We start from the raw sequence: 24,368 nt of genomic DNA on the forward strand, positions 1-24,368 counted from the left end.
GCCAACGCACACAGGTGAGTCCATCCTAAAAGAACTAACCAACAGCTCACTCTAACGAATGAGCCCTCAAACAAAGGAACTACTCCCTTTTTCAGACCCCTCACCATATGGGCTCCCAGGGCTCAAGTCCGCCGAACATAAACCCTCCAATCAAGAGGTGTTAATACATCATGGAGCCAGCGTGTTTTCCCTGGTTGTAAAGGATGCTCTATGTCCAGAGAAGAGCACCTTTCCCATATTCTCCCAGTCACAGAGACACCAGTGTGCTCTTCCATCACCATAACTGTCTTGCCTCCCTCATCCACAATAGATGCCTTCTGGAGCTTCAGGTGAGAGAGAAGGAAAATATTAATAAGAAGATTCCTGTAAAAGAATTGTGTAATGTCAGTTCCTTTGTATGCACCAGTAACAATTGAAAGGAAAGGGGGATATGGGTTTTTTGTCCCCATAATCTTAAAGGTTTCAGATTAGAGTAATGTGAAGAAAAACAACTATTTATGCAGCTCCTGGCCTCCTCTCCAATGGAAAAAGATTAGGTAGTGTAGGGGCGATTAGAGCAGTTGGACAGCTGGAGTCCCATGTAATGGGGAAAGAATGAAGGACCAACAATGAGATATCCAGGTTTGTTTCAGTTGCACCCCAAATGGCTGTCTTGCTTGTGCAGAGAACCAACCGGGCATTTTGCCCTACCCTCAGAAGTTCCATAGGGACAAGAATATGTAAAGCTGTGTATATGACAGCAGTTTCCAAAGCTCAGAACTGCTTACACAGAAAGAGACGGTCATTATGTGCTTTGTGTTCCTTACTCATCTTTGTAGCCATTTTCAAGTGTTAACCTCTTAGTGTAGTAGCACTTTCATATTCTGGGAACAAGCCTTGGGGAATGGTTTGGTGAGCATAGTAGAGAAGGGATCCATACAAAAATATGATTCTTGGAATACATTTCTCCCATATAGCACAGCTCACTTACCTATGTGATGGGCTAGGCAGGATATGCATATGTATGATGTCAGAGAGCAGCCAATGGCTGAGGAGATGAGAATAACCAGCCCCACAGGCAAAGCACACCAGTGATGACAAATGCTGTGTGATCCCAGCTGGATTCCAGATAAACGCTTTTCTGCCTCCTCTGCTGCTAGTGGCAAACTTCAAATGTCGGGAGAGTATAATTCGCATGTTGTTTAGGAAGCAGCTTCGCTGTTGACTAGGTAATTACAATATCAACATAATTATATCGCCAATTTTATACAAAACAAATGAAATATTGTTTCGGCAAGTGCAGTTTGGTAATTAAATCAGCACAGAAGAGCTCTTCTCTTGCACAACGAGTAGGTGTGTAACCACATGTCGTTTACTGAAAGGACTTTTTGATTCGTAATTTATCTGGACTTGAAGTTTTTGCCCTAACTCTGGAATTGGAAAGTTTCCTATTCTAAACTGCTGTATATTGAAGTCTGGAGAAACAGATTCAAGTTCTGTTGTGTTCAGAAGTACCCAGTAATGTGAATTTTTCATGTTAAAAATGTTTGCAGCAAAGTGTAGTGTTCAAGCATAAAACCTGACTAATTAAAATTTAATGTTAAGATAGGCAAAAAAATTCTGGTGAAAGTGTTTTTAATCAATTTTTAATTTCTGTGGACACAGTAGGCAGAGAAATTTTAATATATTGTATTCTGTACACTTCTTCTGCTTCTTCCTAGTAGATAAAATGTTTATTCTTTCAGGTGGTATCTTTAAAGTAGATAGTTGCAGAGGATAGTTGGTTGGTCTGTAGTAGAACAGATTTAAGTCCAGTAGGCTATTAAGATTTTCAGAGAATGAGCTTTCAAAAGTCAATGCTGCCTTCATCAGAATGGCCTCTATCAAAGGGAGCTTTGACTCCCAAAATCATATGCTCTGAAAATCTTGTTCATCTGCATGGCTTCTATGCAGTCCCACATTGGGACTGCGCAGGCCAGCCACGGATAAGATTTGTCAGCTTCTAGCAAAATCTAGAGAGAGTGCTCCCCCTCCCCTTGGGGCATGTAATCTTCCCGCCCACCAGTCACATGACCCAAGGAGGAGGGAGCACTCTTCCCTCCAGTTCTCTTTCTGCCGCCACGGAGAGAGAACATGTAGCTTCGTCTCTAGCCATGGAGTCCAAGAAAGCTCCACTTTTCAAAAAATGTACCTCTTGTGGTACCAAGATGGGGAAGACTGACCCTCACCTTGAATGTCTCCTTTGTTTGGGAGAAGGCCACATTCCTGCAACTTGCAAAAGTTGCTCCAAACTCACCAACAAGGCTCTGAGGGTTCAGTTGACTCGCCTGCTCTCTCACCTCTACAAAGAGTCTCTGCGTCCGCGGGGTCAATCTGCTGAGCCTGGTACTTCGACCGGTAAGCTGCAGTCCGAAGCGGGACCCCCAACAAAAAAATCCAAGAAGGGTGGCCCTTCTAAGAAGCCCTCGTCGGTCATTGTTAATCCGGCAAAGTTTACTGCTACGGATTCCCAAGATGGCTGCGGCTCTTCGTGCCATGCTTCCCGCTCCAGATCACCTTGGCACCGATCGCCTTTGCATTCACCGAAGTCTCTTCGACGCCGATCACCCTCGTCATCTCCTTGACGCCGATCTCAGGCCAAGTCTTCTCATCCCTCGGCGTCGCTCGCCTCCGACGTAGCTGCGCAGCAGCCCATTACTATCGAGGATTCGCCTCCTCATTCCCTGGCTACCCCCTCAGTTCCGTGTCCGAGCAGGGCTCAGGAAGACTCGGCTAAGTTCAAACAGCACCTCCTTTATCTCTACAAAGATGTGCCTTCGGTGCTTACAAAGTCCCCACAGCCTGGCGATAAGGGGCCCCAGGCAGAATCTGCAGAGCTCCAGGAAGGTGCCGTTCAGCCACCCCCTCCTGTGAGCACACAACGAGAATCTCAACGGTCAGTCGAAAAGACCCAAGTAGAGGTCACCGAAAGGTTTGTCCCATCTCGAACCTGGTCAACGGCCAGAGAAGTAGACTGACGCCGACGGGATCTGGACGAAGCCGGACTTCGAGAATGGCGTCGAGAAGTCGATCGACGCCATTCTCGAAGTCCGGCTTCGTCCAGATCCCGTCGGCGTCAGTCTACTTCGCGCCATTGCCGCCCTACCCGTCGGAGTTGATCCTCTTCTTGACGTTCCGCCTGTCGGAGTTGATCCGTCTCCCGCAGACGCCGGTCGTCCTCTCGCCAGAGCCATTCTCGAAGTCCGGCTTCGTCCAGATCCAGTCGGCGTCGGTCTACTTGGTGCCGTCGCCTCCCTACCCATCGGAGTTTGATCCTCTTCTCGACGTCGTTCCGCCTGTCGGAGTCGATCAGTCTCCCGCAGACGCAGGTCGTCCTCTCGTCGGAGCCGATCTACTCGTCGGAGCCAATCCTCGTGTCAGAGCCGATCCTATCGTCGAAGCCGATCCGTTCATTGTCGGCGCCGATCTACTTCTCGCTGCTCCCAATCTTGCCGGTCTTCATCCAAACAGTCAATCTCCAGACATAGCCCTTCACTTCACTCACATGGTCCAGATGTTCACACTCGTCATTCATCATCCAAGCAGTTAATCACAGAACATAGCCGTTCACTTCGTTCACGCAGCCCTGTCATTCGGAGGCACCGTTCCTCCTCTAGGAGCTGGTCTCCCTCCCGTCGGCGCCGGGATGTTTCTCGACACCGATACCCGACTCCATCAGTTTACTCGGGTTCTTCGGTCAACCGTCGTCATCACCGTCGCTCCCGTTCACGTTCGCCTTCCGGGGGCTCTCGTCTGCACACGCCATCTCACCATCCTGATGACAGATCCAAAGATTCCGTCCGTCCAAGGCAAGTGCCGTGCAAGCCTCCTCTATCCAGGTCTCCTTCCATGTCAAGGGACACTGATCATTCCGAGTATGACGCCTCCTTCTCTCCTGGTTCGGATGAGGATGAAAAATCCCGCGCTTCAGTTCCCTCACCCGAGGACACTGTCGGGGACTCTAAACCGGTTTCTTCTACGGGAGATGTTCGCTTATACACGGAACAGCTAATCTGCATGGCGAAGGCTCTTAAAATTGAGTTTAAACCGGAGGATTCCGGTCCGATAGATGATAGTATGGATATCCTCCATAGCCCTGATGTAGGCCCTGTGGCCCTCCCCATGATAAAAAGCACTCTTGAAGTGGTCCATACCAACTGGGCTAAGCCTGCCTCAGTCCCCTCGTCCACCAAAAGAGTAGAGAATCTCTATAAATTTGCAGGAAAGGTGGAGAGCTACTTTATCAGCACCCCCACCTAATTCCGTCATAGTGGAGGCCTTGCCTGGTAAATATAGGTCAGGAGCACATTCCTCTCTGCAGGATAGAGAGGATCGTAAACTGGATACCCTTGCTAGAAAAATTTACACTTCTAGTGTGGTAGGCCTCCGCATTTCCAACTTCCTTGCTGTCATGGCCAGATATCAATACTCCCTTTGGGACCGCGTATCCCCTCAAATTTCCGTCCTTTCTGATGACCAGCGTCCTTCGGCGGTAGCCATTCAGTCAGAAGTCATGTCTCTAGCAAGACAGCAGCTGACGGCGGCACGCCACGTGGCGGATTCATCCAGTAAAGCCATTGCGTCTGCCATAGTTATTCGCAGACACGCTTGGCTATGCCAACCTGCGCTCCCTTATGATACTAGTTCATGTATCGAGGACCTTCCATTTGAAGGGACGTCCTTATTCAGCGACCAAATGGATACCTTCCTGGATCGCTTGAAAAAGAATAAAACAAATGCAAAGTCCCTAGGGATTACCCCTCAGGCGCCCGACTTTAATCGGTGTTACTTTGGCCGGCAAGCCAACCAGCCTTCCCGCCCATACCGTTTTCAGGGTTCTTTCACACAACCGTCATTTTGCCCATCCTTTCCTCGCCCTCAAAATGAAAGGAAGTTCCAAAACAAACCTAGGGTCCGCAAAGGCCCCAGAGGATCTCCGGCCCGTTTTAATAAGCCAAAACAGGCATGACTAGATGTGTCCATTTGCTTTCTTGATCGCCTGTCTGCTTTTTTCCATGCTTGGTTTTCAATTACCAACGATGTCTGGGTTCTGAAAATAATAAATGTTGGTTACTTCATAGAGTTTGATATGTTACCTCCATATAGACGGTTGGGCCACTCTCCAACACCAGCCCCTGACCTACTTGTTCAAGAGGTTGACAGTCTCCTCTCCAAGGGAGCTATTGCAGAGGTTCCATCTTCCAACCAGAACCGCAGGTTTTACTCCCGCTTTTTTCTTGTGGATAAAAAGGGGGGAAGTACCCTATCCTGGATCTCCAGGACCTTAATGCCTTTATTAGGACCAGAAAATTCCGTATGCTCTCGCTCCTGGAAGTGCTTCCCCTCCTGGACAGGCATATGTGGTTTGTAGTGTTAGATCTCCGCGATGCTTACTTCCACATCGCGATTCACACAGAGTGTCACCAATACCTGAGATTTGAATGTAATGGAAAATGTTACCAGTACAATGTGTTACCATTCGGGTTGTCTACGGCCCCCAGGACCTTTACAAAGTGCCTTGCGGTTGTGGTGGCTCACCTTGCCCTGAAGGGTTGTGTAATATTTCCCTACCTCGACGATTGGTTAATCGTGGGTCCATCTCAGTTGGAGTTGGCCACACAAGTCGATTTAGTCCTTTCAGTCCTTAACAATCTGGGTCTTTTAGTTAATTTCTCCAAGTCCAGACTTGTCCCTGCACAAGTGCAGACCTTCATTGGAGCGTGTTTGGATGCTGAGCAAGCCACAAGACCTGTAGAAAGAGGTCGCACCATTCAAAAACTGGTGGCTAGGTTCTCTAGGAAACATTTTCAAACAGCCTATCATATACAACAGTTGTTAGGCCTCATGGCCTCTACCATGGATGTGGTAGAGTATGCACGCCTCCATATGCGCCCGCTCCAAAATTGGTTCCTCCGGGCATTTAGGCTCAATGTAGATCCCCAGCACAAATGCCTATCTATCCCCAGATACGTCATTTCCTCCCTACAATGGTGGGCACATGATGTCAATATCCTCTCAGGCATCCCCTTTCATTGTCCTTCCCCTGAAAGGCACCTGTTCACAGATGCTTCCCTTTCTGGATGGGGGGATTGTTGTAACCTTACGTCACGGGGGTACATGGTCGCACCTAGAATTCCGGTTGCACATAAATTTATTAGAACTTCGTGCCATCCGTCTCGCTCTGTCTTCATTCACAGGGCACCTGGACAGACATCACATTCAGATCGCTACAGACAGCTCCACCGCCCAGTATTATATAAACAAGCTGGGCGGCACAGGGTCCGTTTTGCTCTCCAAAGAGGCCAGCGACATTTGGGAATGGGCCATAACTCACCACACTACTCTCGTAGCGATTCACATCGCAGGCAAGAGCAACATGTTAGCAGACGCTCTGAGTCGCCTTCCCAATCAGACGCACGAGCTCACCTTAAGCAACGACTGTCTCCACCAAATATTCCGACAGTGAAGTTACCTGCAAACAGACCTCTTTGCCACAAACCTCAACTCCGTGTGTCACAGGTTTTATTAAAGGGCGGGAGCCAGCCCGGGCTCACTGGGGGATGCCTTTCAAGCAATTTGGAATGGGGCTCTCTTTTATCTCTTTCCCCCATTCCCTCTACTTCACAAGACAGATGCCATCATTGTCACTCCGTTTTGGCCCAGGAGGTCGTGGTTCGCAGTGCTCATGTCACTTGCGCAAGGGAACTACATCCTTCTTCCAAAGGATCCTTCCCACTTCCCCCCAGACCTACAACTCGCTGCCTGGAGGGTGCGACCCCAGGGCAGTGGTCTGACAGGGTAGCTAAGGTTTTACTACACTCCTTGAAGTCCTCCACACGGCGGTCCTATGACGCTAAATGGAGAAATTTTTCTAATTGGGCTAAGGTCAAAGATGTTTCGCCAATTACTTGCCCGTTATCTACTGTGTTTGATTATCTGTTAACCCTCAAAGATGAAGGTTTATCTAATTCATCCATTAAAGTTTATTTAGCCGCTATTTCGGCTTTTCATCCGGATATCGATTCCTTTTCAGTTTTTTCTCATCCCCTTTCCAAAACGTTTTTGAGAGGTCTCACTAATTTGTATCCTCCTGTCACTCCTCCCATTCCTCAGTGGAGTCTCTCCTTAGTCCTCTCACAGCTCATGAGACCTCCGTTTGAGCTGTTAGCCACCTACGAACTGGCTCTACTTTCATTTAAGGCGGCCTTTTTGGTCGCAATCACCTCAGCAAGGAGGGTAAGTGACTTATCGGCGCTCTCACATCCCCCTCCTTATACTAAGTTCCACTCAGATAGGGTGGTACTGAAGCCAAATATATCCTTTTTACCTAAGGTCGTTTCGGCCTTCCACCTTACACAGGACATTGTCCTCCCTGTTTTTCCCCCTCACCCATCATTAGATGCTGATAGGGCGCTACACTCCCTTGATGTCTGAAGAGCCCTCCTTTTTTACATTAAGAGGTCTCAGAACTTTCGTACAGACGATAACCTTTTTGTTTGCTTCGGGGGACACCGTAAAGGTCATTGTGCTTCTCCTCAAACCCTCTTGAGGTGGATCACGTCAACCATTAAACTGGCCTATGATCTTGCTCACCAAGACTGCCCTCCTATGATTAAAGCGCACTCTATCAGAGCGTATTCGGCTTCCATCACCTTTTCTTCCAAGATAGATCTTCAGGACATCTGTAAGGCTGCCACCTGGTCCACGCCCTCCATGTTTATGAAACACTACACTATGGATGTGGACTCAGCGAGAGATGCAGCCGTGGGACGTGCCGTACTGCAGTCCTTGTTTCGGTGACTGTCCCACACCCACCGTCCTGGTAAGCGAGCTCGCTACTCTCCCAATGTGGGACTGCATAGAAGCCACGCAGATGAAAAACAGAGTTTCTGTTTTTCTGTTGTGCATTTGGTGGATCTTCTATGCAGGCACACATCCCTCCCTCCTTCCCCGCTGTGGGACCTCTCCGCTAGACCAGTGGTTGGTTCCGTGGTGGCAGGTTGGAGAACTGGAGGGAAGAGTGCTCCCTTGAGTCATGTGACCGAGGGGCGGGGAGATTGCACGCCCCAAGGGGAGGGGGAGCACTCTCTTAGATTTTGCTAGAAGCTGACAAATCTTATCCATGGCTGGTCTGCGCCTGCGAAGTCCCAATGTGTGCCTGCATAGAAGATCCACCAGATGAACAACAGTTACAGGTAAGTGAAACTCTGTTTTTAGCCTCTAAGGCGCTGCTGGACTTGAATCTTTTATGTAGTCCTTCCTGTCTCAGAACCCAAGACACCATTGGTTAATAGTCTTTGTTTTCTCTTGTCAGGTAATTGACTGGCCAAGCTGTAGCCTTCATGCCTTTATTCTCCCTTGTTAACAGTTATTCGGTGGTAAATCTTGTCCTCTTCACCTTTTAATTATTTCTCTGGGTATTTATAAACATGACTTGTAGTACATGATAAATGTGATGAATACGTAGAATCCGAGTGTTGCTTATAACAGAGACCTAGGAAATTATAATGGTCTTTAACAAGCATAACACAGGTTTGCCCGAATCTTCAGTGTGGTTGCAACCTTCCATGTATATCTTAACTATTTCATCAACTTTTCCTTCTCTCGTAGCTCTGTGTTGAAACAGAGCACTCATTTTTTGGGTATACTTGAATATGCCTGTTTGTGTTTCTCTTCCAAAGAGAGAATCTTCAGATTTGGTACCAGTGAAAGTACATAATTATCCAATTAGGTTGATAGGACAGAAGCACAGCATGAATGAATAAATAAATGTGGCTGTTGATGCCAGATGGCAATGTTAATATCTGTGATTTGTAGCTGGTTAAAGCACAGTTGTATTTCTTAGCATTTCCAGAATGTCAGCTAAGAGCTGTTTGGTGTGCAGGAGGAGGAGGAGAATACAATGGGGATTGGTTTTCTTTATCCTCATGGCATACAAATGCTTTAGTATTATTCAAAAAGAGGCTGTCAATGTACTGCTGTGTAACCAAACTGACCTTTTTTCTTATAGCATTTTCATGTTTTTATTTTAAAATATCTTGGGTGACAAAACATCTCTGAGAGACTTTCTTAAAGAATGGAAATTTGACGCCAGCCATATGAACAAACCGTGCTGAAGTTAGAACTTCTGCTCTACAAAGAAGCTGCCACGTGCCTGTTTTTCCTTCCTTCCTTTAATCTGTTTCCCAGGGAAAATTCAAACATTCAGTTTTGGTCTGCCTTTTATGTTGTCAGCTTTAGTGTTTGCGCCATTTCAGTTATTCTGTGCAGATTGTTTTGTTTTAACTACTGATGGTTTCAGTTCTTTGTTGGCTATTGTTTTTCTTTATTTGTGTCTGATGTTTGTCATAGAATCATAGAGTTGGAAGGGACCAGCAGGGTCATCTAGTCCAACCCCCTGCACAATGCAGGAAATTCACAAGTACCTTCCGCCCCATACCCCCAGTGACCCCTACTACATGCCCAGAAGATGGCCAAGATGCCTTCCCTCTCATCATCTGCTTAAGGTTATAGAATCAGCATTGCTGACAGATGACCATCTAACCTCTTCTTAAAAACCTCCAGGGAAGGAGCGCTTACCACCTCCCGAGGAAGCCTGTTCCACTGAGGAACTGCTCTAACTGTCGTATTGGTGTTGTGGCAGTTTTAATGATTTTATCTGTTTAAAACATTTTAAGCCCTCATTTCTGTCTGACTTAGGGTGTCCAAAGTGATGAACAATAAAAACAGTATGTATGGTTTTAATCTTGTTTAAAATATATTAAAACTATTAAAACAAAACACACGACCAAGAGGAAGGCTCAGTGGGAATCGGTGAAGGAATGCCAGACAAAATAAAGAAGTCTTCACCTGCTGATGGAGGACAATCATAGAAGGGGATGGACAAATATCTGTGTGGTGGTGGTGGAGGGGGAATTCTATAATTTTCATGCCATGACCGAGAAGGTCCTTTCTTGGGCCATCTAGCCTCAGTTGGCGGGGGGGGGGGGACCTGAAGCAACACTTCATAGCAAACAACAAACACAGAATCATAAAATCACAACACAAATGGTTGCATTGCCAGCTAAAGTATAAAATTCATAACTATAATAACAAATGTTAATTTTATAATTTCTTCCATAATAACAAATTACACCATAACAAAAATTACTTATCATAATGAAACTGTTCATCAGCAGGAGTTACATAAAGGGATCTTAACTTTGCCTTAGCCGTTACAACCATGGCAATAAGCTTTGCCATTTGCAATGTTATCCATTTATTTCTATCCACCAATAGTGTTACAAGTTTATTCTACTCTGATCTCCCTGACAGTCGTAATAAGATATTCCCAAGATATCTTTCCCAATCTGCTGTAAACATTGGGCACCAAAAGGTCACATGGGCCCAATCCTCAATAGATCATGGTTGCAAGAGCAAACTCGTTCATCAAGCGGAGTCCTATTATAGCAGCCCTTCACTACTGACAATTGTAAAATGTCCATGTGAGCTTTAGTAAATGCCTTTCTATGCTCAGTAATCAGCAGATCATCCTAGTATGCCATAACAGTAAAAGGTAGAGAAATAAGTTTGTATAAAGAAATACGTTTGTATAAAGAAGCTGATCTCAGGGTACTAAGTAACCTGAAATCTGATTGAGTGCTTATATTTAGTGGTCCTTCTTTAATTAAACATATGTCTATAAAAAGATCAAAACTTCTAAGGTATTCCTCTGAAAATCCTTATTTAGCCACTAAAGATGATATCTGGGAGCGCCATAACTTGCCTTTCATCTCGTAGTTCAGAGTTACAAAAGTTGATGTCAGGGAGAAGATCTTCAGCCAAAAATTAATAGCAATTTTATGAACTGATGTCAGTATTGGGGTAAAGATAACTCTGATGTGACAATAACTGATGGAGTTGAATTAGGTACTCTCAACAACATGCACACAAATTTATTCTGTATGACTTCTAGTGGATATGAATTCCCAAATCCCCAAATTGGGGCACCATATAACAACCGAGGGAGAACTTTTGATTTAAAAATTTCCAGAGTGGGAGACATCAGCGAACCTCCCCTTGCTGTATAAAATGTAAGTAATGCCAATCACCACTCTTTCAAGGTTCTGTTTGGTATGATCTCAGTTCTGGTTTTCGTCATCAGTTTTGCTGTGAAAAAAGGAATGCAACTTCTCTCCATAAATCTCACTCAAAAGGTCAGACCAATGAATACCAGAATGAAATAGTTGTTCTTATGGTGGAATATAGGAAAACTGTTTCCTTCAGGAGAATGAACCAGAAGTCCAGTAGCACCTTACAGACTTGACTTAACGTTTATTCCAGCATGACCTTTCATGAATCAAAGCTCACATCTTCAGGATGTGCTTCGGGAGAGCCTGGATTGTGGGTCACTTTGACTTGCGCACAGCTGACCTGTCTTGAAATAATGCCCTCTTTTGTTGTAGGAAACCTGATGACTTAAGGGCAACCTTTCCTCAAAGACCGTGTTGGCGAACCTATGGCACGCTTGCCAACTCCGGCACGCGTAGCCCTCTCTGCTGGCACGCGCGGCTCAGCTGGGCGGCGGGGCTGGAGTGGTTCAAAGCTCCCCGCCGCCCAGCTGGGATATCTGGAAGTCCGACTACATGAAGGGGTGGCGAGGGGAGGGGCGTGCGCCGAGCTAGCAAGGAGGCAGCATGGACAGGGGCGGACGGGGGCGCTGTTCTCAGCCGCCGGCCGCTGCTTCCTCGGGCCTCTCCGCTTGGCCCCGCTAGCGCGGCCGAAGCCAGTGGCCGCCCTCGCCGCCTCTTAAGCCCCTTCCTTGATGGGCCGCCCCCGGCCTAAGCGCCCCGTGGGGCCCAGCCGGGCTCGGAGCCGGCCGCTCCCTCCTCCGCCTCGTGGCACAGCGCCTCCGGGACGGCGTGGTGCGGGGCTGGGGGAGCCCGGAGCGGGAAAGGGCATTGGCCTCGCTTCCTCCTCGGCGGCCAGCGTGGACCGGATCCGGGCGGGTGGCTCTTCCTGGACTCCCTCCTTGGCGTGGCAAGCGGGGCCGGGGAGGCTCTGCAAAGTCCAGCTCTCCTTAGGGACTCGGGGGGGGGGGGGAGAGAAGGACTTTCTTCGCCCTGGCCGAGGGAGGAAGAAGAAAAGGAGGAGGGTCGGGGGGGTTACAGAAAAGGGGGCTTGGGGTTCAGTCCTGCCTTCTTTGGACCTCCCAGGGCCTCCGGGGGACACATGAGCGGCCCAGGCAGGTTCCAGTGGCCCCGCCCCGCCGGCTCCACCACCGCATGTCTGGGGAGCGGGAAGCAGAGATGGCCACCCCGCTGGCACAGGAGCCTCCCCGAGAGGAAGCGGGGTGTGTGTGTGTGCTCGCGCGCGCCGGAATGGAGCAGAGGGGCGGGGGAGGGAGATCTTATTCTGGGCTCTGTGTGTGTGTGTGTGTGTGAGAGAGAGAGAGAGAGAGAGAGAGAGAGAAAGCAGGAAGGCTTTTCTGTCTCTAGCCATTCAAGCATGGGAGGTTTTGCTTTGGATTTGCCACTCTCCAGATGCACATTTTCCCCATCCAAATTCTCAAAACTAATCAGTAAGTCCCCATGCAGAGTTTTGAAAATCCGGATGGGGAAAATGTGCATCTGGAGAGTGGCAAATCCAAGGCAAAACCTCCCATGCATAAATGGCCTCTTTCTTTCTCTGTCTCCCTCTGTCCTTTACCTACTTTACTTTCTCTCCCTCTCTCCATTTCTTTCTCTCTTTCTCTTTTTCTTTCTTTCTCTCCCTCCCTTTCCCCCTCCCCTCCCCTCCTTCCTTCCTTCCTTCCTTCCCTCCAGCGGCTTCTCCGGCGCCCCCTGGGTCTGTGCGGGCGGAGGGGCGTGCAGTTTGGCAATTGGACTCTATGGCACTGAAGTCCTTCCCCAAACCCCGCCCTCCTCAGGCGCCACCCCAAAAACCTTACACTCATGGCAAAGAGGAACTTGGCAACCCTAGCCTCTCCCTCTGGGCCCCCTCTGGGGGTGGTATTCAGGTTAAATTGTCACATTGGCACTCGGCGATAAATAAGTGGGTTTTCAGTTGCAGTTTGGGCACTCGGTCTCTAAAAGGTTCGCCATCACTGCTCTAAGACAACATTGCAGGTGTCTCTTATTCTGTGACTATGGGAAGATGAATGGCAGGTTCACTGCTCATTTGTGTTGGCTGTGTCTTCGTGTTCTTTTCCTTGGTTATCTTCCTGCTTGGCCACCCAGGAGTGAGCAAGTAGATCCTGACACTTGGACATAGATCAGGCAGCATTGGCAGATTATGCTACAGACTTTCTGCCTGAGTTATGCTTGGCCAGAAATGTTATCATTTCTGGAATGCTGTTGCTTCTAGACTTGAGCAGGCTTTGGGCATGGTTATTCCTGCTGCAGAAAGAGGTGCCAGCCAGGAAAGAACATTTAATTGAGCAGAAATATAACCTAGGGCAGAAAGCAGTATTTTGGGGGGATCAACTTTTTAAGGTCTCTTGGTTTCAACCAGCATCTTAGCTACATTGGTAATTTATAAATTCTCATAATCATAACCTGAAAATGTCTTAATAAGGAACTAAACCTGAGAGGTTCAAGTTGTTATTTTGCTCTCTTTTCTTTTCTTTTAAAAATTGTGTAGTCAAATCAGTTTAATACACAAAACACAAGCCTTTATTGGCATATAAAAATCAGTTTAATAGTAATTCTGTCTTATGTGGATGCAGCCTAAATTATGCTCTGGCTGGGGGCTGCACTTTCATACATGAAAATGCATATTTATGAACAGAAAACTATATTCTACAGCATAAGCCAGTACATGGAATATGGAAATATCCAAGCATGTCTTTCCATGCTGTTTGCTCCTCTGCTGTTTGTGTAGAGCAAAGTTTCTAAAACTTCCATGTGTTGTTGCCCATCAAAGATACATTATCATCAGATTTCTCCCACACTACCAGAAAAAAAGAAAGAAAAAAAAAACCTCAAGGCAAAGCAATTTTGTTTATATAGGTATATGTATGATATATGCGTGTGATTCACAGATCCTGGGCATACTTTCAATGAAACTCTTATGTCTGACCATTAGCCAACTCCTTAATGTTAAGTTTGAGTCCTGTTTGCTGTATGCCCTTTTCTTAAGGGCCTGGGGGAGAAATCTAGGGGTCTGGATTTTATCTTCAGAGGAGAATGAGCTGTGTATAAAGCAGCTGTCTTCCATCAGAAGCCATTGCAAGTGGAGAGACAGAACTGCCTGAAATCCCAACCCCCATTTGTCCGCACCAAGTTTGGCATGCCCCCAACATCTGGGAATCACCCCCTTGGGAGCTGTAAGGCCCTTGTTAAGAACCACCAGAGTAGAGCAAGGGTCTCGGAGCAGGAGAATATCATGTTGAGAAAGAGGGAACTAATCCCTTGGAACCATTTGAGGGGGTGGGGATGAACTGATAACCTAATTTTGGGTGAGAGATCCTGGTAGTGGAACACATACAGGGTTGGCTTTCTTACTAGCATGATGACTTGCATGGTGACTGGTGTGAAAATTGCAGGCATAGTTAACTGTTTAGACAGGTTGGTAGAGCGAGGGAGGAGGTGGCGGTCATTGGGAGTACACATCAGCAACAAAAACATTAGGATCCATAACAGCGAGGTCCTGGAAGTCAAATCTAGTTTTCTAGGCAAGATGTTAGAGAGCAGAGTTCTCTGATGTAGCATTTTCTCAGGTAGACAGAGCTCTGCAGTCTGAATGCACAAATGGGACAGTGATGGTGGTGGGGTGGAAAGAATTTAATTTGTTAGCCTCTCGGTATTGTTTTGGGACAAAGCAAGCCTGAAGAAAAGAGGCGACCTTACTTGAACTTCAGGCTACTGGTGTTTAACATCTTGTGTACTTGATATTATGGATGCCTAGTATCTGGGTAAAGCAAAAAAAAAATGTATAGATATATATTTATTACCCTTTAGGTTTAATGTGAAGATGCTCTCTAAAGATTTTTTATCCTTGTTTGGCTTAATATTATGTATCCTTCTGACTAATAAAACTGGTTTGGATATTTGCAAGTGTATAGAAGGACAGCCAAATTTTAACAAAGTGCATCTCCTTTCTTTTTACTTTGAACTCATAACATGGCTATGTTTGTGTTGACTCTGTATCTCGCAGAAACTTGGCTGAGGTATTTGATAAAGAGTAATTTGCTTGAAAAGGCAGTTAGTTAGATGTGCTTGCTGGGAATTACTAGCTCCTTTTTGTCCTCATCAGAAAAATCTGCTTTGCCTCAGTTTTGGAAAATGCGCTGTTTGTTGATCGAGAAACACAAGGTTAACAAATATGGTAAGAGAAATTATGGGGTTCTCCCTATGACTAGAAGCATGCTGTACTTTTTAGTATATCAAACCTCCTAGATACTATTAAGTCGATTAAAGTGATGGATTGAAAATCTTTAAATTCAGGTGCTGTAAATCAATTCAGTTTCCCAGAGACTGATTTCTGAAATACCCAACATGTCTCAAGAAGGTAGGGAAAGAATACTACTATCAATCCTGTGTAGTCAAATGATAGCTCAGAATGACATGTGCTTACTGAGCTATGCTACTTTAATGCTAGCAGGTGCTATAACAGTGTCACTATATCAAAATATAAATTAAGCAGACAAAGCAGGGGGAAAGAAAATCCAGGTGATTATATGATAAAATTCATTATTAGCTTGTCCCAAATTCCCATTCTTCACACCAGGCGATTTGACAGCAGGATACCTATGGGAGCATCTGGTGACCCTTGGCCTCTGAGAGGGATTGCCGATGGGGTATCTCACCATGATTAGAAGCAATTGCTTTCCTTGAAAGGGATGGAGCAGCTGTAGCTCTACATTGGCCCCACTAGCAGGCCAGCTGGCTTGGTCTTTAGAGTTGTCACAAAGCCCTGGATAGTGTCTGCAGTATCTCCTCTGCTCATTACTATATATTGTGACAGGCACCATCTTTACTCATAGATACTGTGTGCTGAAGACCGCAGCAAGTCCTCTTTGATTATACAACTCTGTGTTCCATTTGTGTTCTCTCTCTCTCTCTCTCTCTCTCTCTGTGTGTGTGTCTGTGTGTCTGTGTGAATGCTTGCTGCCTGAGAATTCTGTGCTTTCTGGGAATTCTCTGATGTTGATCCTTTTGCATTTCAGTAGATGTTGCCTACCTGCTTGCTGAATTGGATGGAAGCATGGGAAGCTCTTTGTGGAGTGGGGAATGCATTGGTAACTTAGTGCATGTGGTATATTGTCACAGCCCCAGTTGTCCCTCAAAGAAACAACTCCCATCCTTAATTACTTTCCCTTATATTTAAAAAGACTGTTTCTCTGGATATTGACTAAACATGTTGTGGCAGAAAGTGTGCCAGCTTCTGAAGAATGTCCTCAGATACTGCTTACAGTCTGGGTGGCCAGGAACACTAAGCAGGAACTAGAATGTCTCAGTTGCAATTCTGAAAAGCCTATTGGTCCCACTCTTAATTTGTGGAACCTGTCATGTGGAATTCAAAGGAATGGATGACTTCCCCTCTTTGGGTCTAGGACCCATTCAGTCCCTTGATGTCATGACTCATAAATTATTGGGGAAAGTCAGTATGAGCCTGTCTGATGTGTTTCATATCTAACAAATGAGATTAATGACATTCATCGGGGTTTAGAAAAGATCTAGCGTTTATATGTACATTTGCTCTCATGGATTCATTTGCTGATAGTTCCCTTGAAGGAGACCCCTTGGATTCTAGGATTTCATAGTTGATGGGTGTGAACTTTGCTAGGTCACATTTTCCTACCATGAACCAGATCTGAGGATGCTGTTGGAGTGGCCTGTGCTGACCTGACAGTTAAAAATAATCCCACTGTTGACATGACCACATCTTCATTGTTATCATAACTAATGTAGCACTGCTTAGAAAAGGTGAAGGCAGTATTAAAAGAGGAAGACCCAACATGAGATGGATTAATTCAATAAAGGAAGCCATGGCCTTCAGTTTGCAAGATCTGAGAAAGGCTGTCAGTTAAAGGATGTTTTAGAGGTCATTTATTCACAGAGTTGCCATGTTAGAAGTTATTGACGGCGCATAATACACAATGTAACATGATTCTTTGACAAAGATATAGACATTGAAGGAATACTTGGTTTAACTGCTAGTAAAATATAATTTTGTATTTTCTTTGAAATAGAATTTTGAAATATGAATTTTGGTCACAATTATTATCAGTGAGATTTCTTTCCGTTTGTGGTAAAAAACTGGGTATCTTGCATATAGATCTGATTCCTGAGAACACAGGTTTTTCATTAAAGCCAACAAGCAAAAGAGAGTTCATACAACTTCCTATGTGTGTTCATATGTCTGCAATATCAGAAGGTTCTAGATTTCACAGAATGCTGTCTCTCTCCCCCTCTCCTCCCCTGGTTATGGTTTCTTGTCCTCCTCCATGATCTCCAGACATGCTCCTCTGCTCATACACAGCAAATTAAGAGTTTCTTTCATATCTACCTAATATACTTGCATCCCATATCAATGGCAAAAGCAGAGTACCGTAATATGTTTTTAAGGTTTAATATTGATAATTTTATGATCATCTCATGATTGTTTTGTATTTCTACTGCATGAGCCACCTCAAGTGTGTGTGTGTGTGTTAAGTGCCGTCAAGTCTCTTCCGACTCATGGCGACCTTATGAATGAAAGTCCTCCAAAATGTCCTATCTTTGACAGCCATGCTCAGATCTTGCAAATTGAAGGCTGTGGCTTCCTTTATTGAGTCAATCCATCTTTTGTTGGGTCTTCCTCTTTTCCTGCTGCCCTCAACATTTCCTAGCATGACTGTCTTTTCCAGTGACTCTTGTCGTCTCATGACATGGCCAAAATACGATAGCCTCAGTTTAGTTATTTTAGCTTCTAGGGTCAGTTCAGGCTTGATTTGTTTTTTTGGCAGTCCACAGAATCCGTAACCCTCTCCTCCAACACCACATTTCAAAGGAATCTATTTTCTTCCTATCAGCTTTCTTCACTGTCCAGCTTTCACACTCATACATAGTAATAGGGAATACGATGGCATGAATTAATCTAGTCTTGGTGGCCAGTAGCTTTATAAATTTTCTAGATAGATAAATAATACTAGTTAGAGGAATTCTTTAATATACTGCAGTCACCTCATCCCACTACGATGACTGACTGTCCTTATCTTAACTGTATGAAGGGTTAATCTGAAGCATAAATTCCCCGCTTCCCTTGTATGGCTGTGCTTTCGGGCCAAGTGGCAGCAGCTTTAAGTTGCCTGAACTGAATGCTTTCTGTTGCGTTTGAGATTTCATGTGCTGAGCTTTCAGCTCTAAGCCTATTTTCACGGGTGAATGTTAACTCCTTAGGAAACAATATACAATGGTGTAGTTGTGCACTGGCCCTTATCACCACGTGTGCTTGTCGGTGCTGGAACGAATTGTCTTCAACAATCCGATTTGTGATTTGTTTGGGGTTTGGCTGGAAACTGTAAGTGTCTGAGAACCAGCAGTGTGCCGTGCTCTTGGAATGAAAGCAGAGCTGTTTGTGGTAACATTTTATGGTGTTGCCAACTGGAAATTCTGGTTCCATCGCAAACAGCCTCCCAGTTTCAAGGGATTCTGATCTGTTCTCTGTGTTAAAGGGAATGAGAAAGCTACAGAAAATCTATGCTAGAGACAAATGCTGCCTTCATGTTCAAAAGTAATTAATTGCCATTAGACCAGCTGAATTACTTCCATGTGTGAGAGGCCAGAATTGAGAGAAATCTTGTGAAGCTTCAAAACAGCTGTGTCTCTTGCAGACACCAGCTTGCAGACCTGAACTCGTTAGTCAATGTGTTAATAGGATGCAATGTAAGAAGATTCCTCTTGCTAATAGTGTGGTTTAACTGAGGCATGATATGCCACCCGCAGTGCTTTAATGATCTCTACATAATATATGGTGGCGTTCCCTGTGCCAGAGAAGCAGGATCTCTAGGTGAAAGAGATGCCTTACACAAAACAGCCTTCTGTTGTTACGGAGAGATCGCTTGTCTGATGAAAGTTAGGCTGTTGGTCACTGATGGTTTCTGCTAGGGTGATGAACCCATAAAGGTGTATGGATTTAACTGATTTTCGGAGAACTGATGGAGAGTTGACTCACTTGTCCAGCTTTACTTCTGAGGCCCTATTTTACTTCGGCTATAGGGAGGTAACTTGGGCAATAGATAACAGAGCTCCAGGGCATCTGCTCCGTGTTGTCACAATCATCATAGTTAAATGAGGATCAAAGATGGCAAAGTACATGGTTTAACAAAATAAAGACCCAATCCAGCCCATTTGAAGGCCTAATCTGTGGTAGTGGTGTCAGCGGTGAAGACTGACTTCCTTGCTACTACTGTGCCTGAGTTTTGTTATATCCTGATCACTCCATACTAGAGGATCTAGCACCTTTGATAGCCTGCTGTGACAACCTCACTGAATTTTTTTTTTGCAAATTAAATTACATTCTCTCTAATTTTTGCTTCACTGTTAGATCGGAGTCCAGGTTGTCCTCTTTTCAGAGTTGCTGAATGACTTTTAGTGTAGTGACATAGACAAATGCAGGCAGGATTCATGGATCTGATTATGCCATGATTTCTGTCCTCTGTTCATGTTCATCATGGCTAGTCTTAGTCTAAAGGAACTGGAAGTGTTGCATTTGATTACCATGATTAATATTTTGTTGAGGGATGATGAAATAACATGTAGTTTAGAGGAGGGTATATTATTCCTCTGTTTTGAAAGGGGGGGAGCTTCTGTTGACCCACTTGAGTGAATAATTGCATTTGCCAGTTCTTAGTTAAAGTGTTTGAGTGGGTAATGGAGAAGCAGCTTCAGGTTCTTCCCGGAGAAACAGGTTGTCTGGATTTTTTTCAGTCTGCTTTGGCCCTCTCTACCCTGGCTGACAAGTTCTGCCAGTAGATAGGCATGTGTGACTGTGTCAAACCTCCCTAGACTTCTCACCAGCTCTTGCTACCATCTACCATAGAATCCTTTTGGATTGATTGAGGGATATAGGAATTAGAGGCACAACGTCTTAGTAGTTCCATTCCTGTCCCATTGGGTCCGTAGAATGATTTTTGGAATTCCATTTCTTCTGAGAAAGGGCATTGCTCGTAATGGTTAGTTTTGTGATGATGAAGTAGTAGAAAAGCCTATGTTAAACCAGCTTTATTCTCCCCCCCCCCATTCAGGTTCAGAGCTTGCGTATGCTACTGGACATAGATATCTAGATTCCTCTACTCTCAAAGCTGTTTACAATCACAATCCCTTTCTCTCCCCACAACAGGCACCTTGTGAGGTAGGTGGGGTTGATAGAGTTCTGAGAGAACTGTGACTGGCCCAAGGTCACCCAGCAGGCTTCATGTGGAGGAGTGGGGAATCAAACCCAGCTCACCAGATTATAGTCCACCGCTCTTAACCACCACACCACACTGGCTCTTCTTGTGCCACATGGTGTCTCAGCTGTAGTGTTGCAGGCTTGTGAACGTTTCCAGTGTTATGTAAGGAGTGTGAAGACCAAGAAAGACATCTTCAGATCTTTATTTATAATATCCAGAAGTGATGCTTGCCCTGACTTGTACAGTCATATCACGTTTCCATTTCTCATACACACGCACACACACACACAGACACACACGTATTGGTGACAGCTAGACTTTGTAAGAGAAAAGATACTGGAAAGTAAGTTTTTGAGGTATACAGATATGCAGAGTAGAAATGTTTGAGTATTGAATGAAAAGTAGCCACCTCTGCCAAAGGGACTTGTGAGTAGGAGAATTTCAACAGGCAGCAGATTATAGAGATTAACATACTTTTGGACTCTCTGACAAGCTGATTTATATATTTATTTTTGCAGCGCTAGTGAACAGTTTGATAGCTTCTTTAGGGAGGACAGTTTCCTAGAACAGTTTATTTAACTATTTAACATAGTCTTGTAAATAAGTCTTCAAAAGTTATTATCCACAAAACTTGCTAATCATTTGTGGCACTTGTATGGTCTAGAAAGTGTGTTGGGAGCGGGGGAAGAGATGGTGCCAACCTTTGCCAATTTAAAATACTGTCTGATGGCTTTGCTGTCTGAGATGATTGTTAACTTCCCACTGGCAATCAGGCAAGTGGGTGTTTACAAGCCTGCATTTCATTTGCCATGTTTAATGTAGAATTGTTCATTTCGCTACTGCTGCTCCACATCGTATATTAAATCTTTGTTTTGAAGAACATGGCTTTGTCCCTTTCCAGTTTCCTAGGGATGGAGGAAAGCATTACACCATCTTTTTGCTATAGGAGGTTCACAGAGCTGCTTTTATCACTAGGCAGCACAAGCCACTAGGCAGTACAGGTGAAGCTTTTGGTTCTTACCTATACCAGGTGTGAGACAGCTCTGTATGGCATATATCTGGTTGCTCAGATCCTGCTCTTCTGCATCCTCTAATGCTGTTGAATCTGAGGTATAGCTGTTACAGTGCTATCCATGGATTTGGTCTGTTTGTTTTTGGCAAGAATGGTCAAGGGTGAATGTTTTGTGTTTCCTCTTTTGTACTTGCATCCCACAGGGTTTTCTAATCTCTTCTAGTTCAGTACACATTAAATCAACGGGTAGGATAATGGGGAGATCTGGTATGCCGAATTGTCAACTAGCTCTATATATTTTTAAAATCTTCAGGTCCTTTAGTCTTGATTGTTTAGCCATACTGGGGAATGGATGATGGGAAGGCTAAATGAATTCAGATAAGACTAAAGCAGTGATAGATTAACTGTGTTAATACTTTCTAGTTATCTGGCAGAAAAGCCAGAGTTGGAGCACATTTCTTACATTTCTTCTTTTTTCTCTCTCTAGGTGCAGGAGAGTCGGGGAAGAGCACAATTGTAAAACAAATGAAGTAAGCATTATTTTCCTTAATCTAATATTGTAGCCTTTGTTTCATGCTCACAAGTTTATTGCATTGATCAACGCTAGTGTGGAAGAGCTCCTACATAATTTTTTTAAAAACCTGCAAAATTCATAGGCAAAATGTTCATATTTCAGTGGGTGGCCCACTCTAGTTTTCTGTTACGTGCATGTATTCAGGGGAATGCATATTTGTCATATTTGCATGTTATATGACCTACATACAGGATATACACTTAGCTGCTTCCTTCTGTGGAAATACTTTTCATGTAAGGTTTCTTCCCTTTTGTAGGTAGGCGCATCTGTATTTATGGGATTTATAAACCATCCTGCAGGTAATCTGGACTGGCTCCTCATATTGCTGTTCACTCTTAAAGTCTGGACGAGAGAGCCCTCTTGAAGAGTGACCAGATGGAAAAGCAGACTGCAGGAGCCGTGTAGAGGAAGGAATTTCAGTTGGTACTTCCTTTCCTTTACAATAGGCTGCCTCTGCCCCCCCCCAAAAAAAACCTACCCAATTTAAAGGTGCAAAAGAAGAATTTGGGGGGTTACAAATCAAAGCCCACTTTTGCTTGACAAGCATTGGGGGATCACTTTTGTCTTTTGTTCTGTAATCAAAGCATGGAAGCCTCGCTCATTGTTTGTTGCACTAGGGCAACAGGGTCAGTGGATTGCATTATTGGGGCAACTAGGAGAAATGGACCTGGATAAGGCTCAAAAAGAAGGGTTCTAGTGATAGCAACACACCAAGATTTCCTAAAAGATGGGTTTGTGGGGCTGTGTTTTTTGTTGTTTTTTGCATCGTAACCTGAATCTTATCATGCAATGAGCCCTTTTATGCAAACCACTTCCACTAGGATCCCAGTGTATTACTACTGCAGAAAATGACAGGGGAAAGTGATCACAAGAATCTTACTAGAGGCTTTTAGAAATCTAGGCTAAGCAAGGTTCTAAAATAGGGCTTGGATCACAAATTCATTATGTTGGAATAATAATTCTGGGTTATCATGAATTCTGCCAAAGGGTCCTTATTTTCTTTTCTGGGGTCTTTTGGACTGTGGCTAATAGTCTTACCCTTTAAGCTGAGGCATTGTGAAAGCAGAGGGAAAGCAGGAGAGAAGCCATGCCATACTGATAATACTAAAGGAGGATACCCCTGCTAGTGGCTTTCTTAATACAAATCTGTAAGAGGGAATGCAGTTTGAATTTGATAGCAGTTGCAGATGTTGGTATTGTAGTTGCAGTGTTGATATTTGATGTCTTCCTGTTCTTTTCTTTTCTAGGATTATCCATGAGGATGGCTATTCGGAAGAGGAGTGCCGACAGTATAAAGCAGTGGTTTACAGTAACACCATTCAGTCCATTATGGCTATAATCAAAGCAATGGGTAACTTGCAAATTGACTTCGGAGATTCTGCCAGAGCGGTAAGTTTCCTTTCCTTCCTGCTGACTGATAACCAGCTATCCAGCTATGCTAGTAGGCATTAACATTTTCTTGTCTGCATCCTGGAGTACTCATCTAGTATGAAGGAAGAAATGTGCTTATCTCTTCAAGAAGGACATTCCAGTGGTCAGGGTGTGGGGCTTTAGAGCACCTCTCATCTTGATTTCCTAGCTGAAGCAGACTTCTACAGAAAACCCTCATTGTGAAAATATGCGTTGCCTGTTCTTACCTTAGAGCTTTCTGTAGTATAGAATTTGGGTTGGTGCAGGCAGTCCAATGTAGGTCTGCCAAACCCCCCAGTCGGGGAGAGGCATTCCCTGCTGCCACTTGGAATTGTAAGGTAAAGGTCCCCTGTGCAAGCACCGGGTCATTCCTGACCCATGGGGTGACGTCACATCCCGATGTTTTCTAGGCAGACTTTGTTTTACGGGGTGGTTTACCAGTGCCTTCCCCAGTCATCTTCCCTTTACCCCCAGCAAGTTGGGTACTCATTTTACAGATCTCGGAAGGATGGAAGGCTGAGTCAACCTTGAGCTGGCTACCTGAAACCAGCTTCTGTTGGGATCGAACTCAGGTCGTGAGCAGAGCTTGGACTACAGTACTGCAGCTTACCACTCTGCGCCACAGAGCTCTTACTTGGAAAGGGGGCAGGGGGAAAATTAAAAATTAAAATTAAATAAACATTATTTTTTAAAAAAACCTCACTGGTATTACTAGTGCGATGACATATTTGGGGAATACCCAGAAGCTACATTGGAACTCTAGGAATCATCAGAACTCTGTAGTAAAACCACAGTTTCTGGCAATTCCTAAAGCTACCATCATCGCTTCTGGGTGTTCCCTGAAAATGTTGTCTTCAAGAGGCAGTGCCACCCCACACGCCGTATACCCACCCAACCCTCTCCTGCCTGGCAACCTTAGTCCAGTCACTGCTATACATATACAGCCTTTGGTTTGTGCCCAAGCCTGAAACAAGAGAGGACAGGAACTCAAGTCCCAT

The 24,368-nt window shown here is 44.9% G+C and overlaps 1 protein-coding gene across 1 annotated transcript in view; it reads left to right on the forward strand.

Annotated features, from left to right (window-relative positions):
* Positions 1-24,368, forward strand: part of GNAI2 (G protein subunit alpha i2) — a 152,190-nt gene that overhangs the window by 74,403 nt on the left and 53,419 nt on the right. The window contains exons 2-3 of the mRNA XM_056861175.1: positions 21,874-21,916; positions 23,208-23,349. Of these exons, the coding sequence (XP_056717153.1) occupies positions 21,874-21,916; positions 23,208-23,349 (185 nt within the window). The remainder of the gene's footprint in view (positions 1-21,873; positions 21,917-23,207; positions 23,350-24,368) is intronic.

The sequence above is a fragment of the Euleptes europaea genome, chromosome 1, assembly GCF_029931775.1.
Source record: "Euleptes europaea isolate rEulEur1 chromosome 1, rEulEur1.hap1, whole genome shotgun sequence".
Lineage (NCBI taxonomy): Eukaryota > Metazoa > Chordata > Lepidosauria > Squamata > Sphaerodactylidae > Euleptes > Euleptes europaea.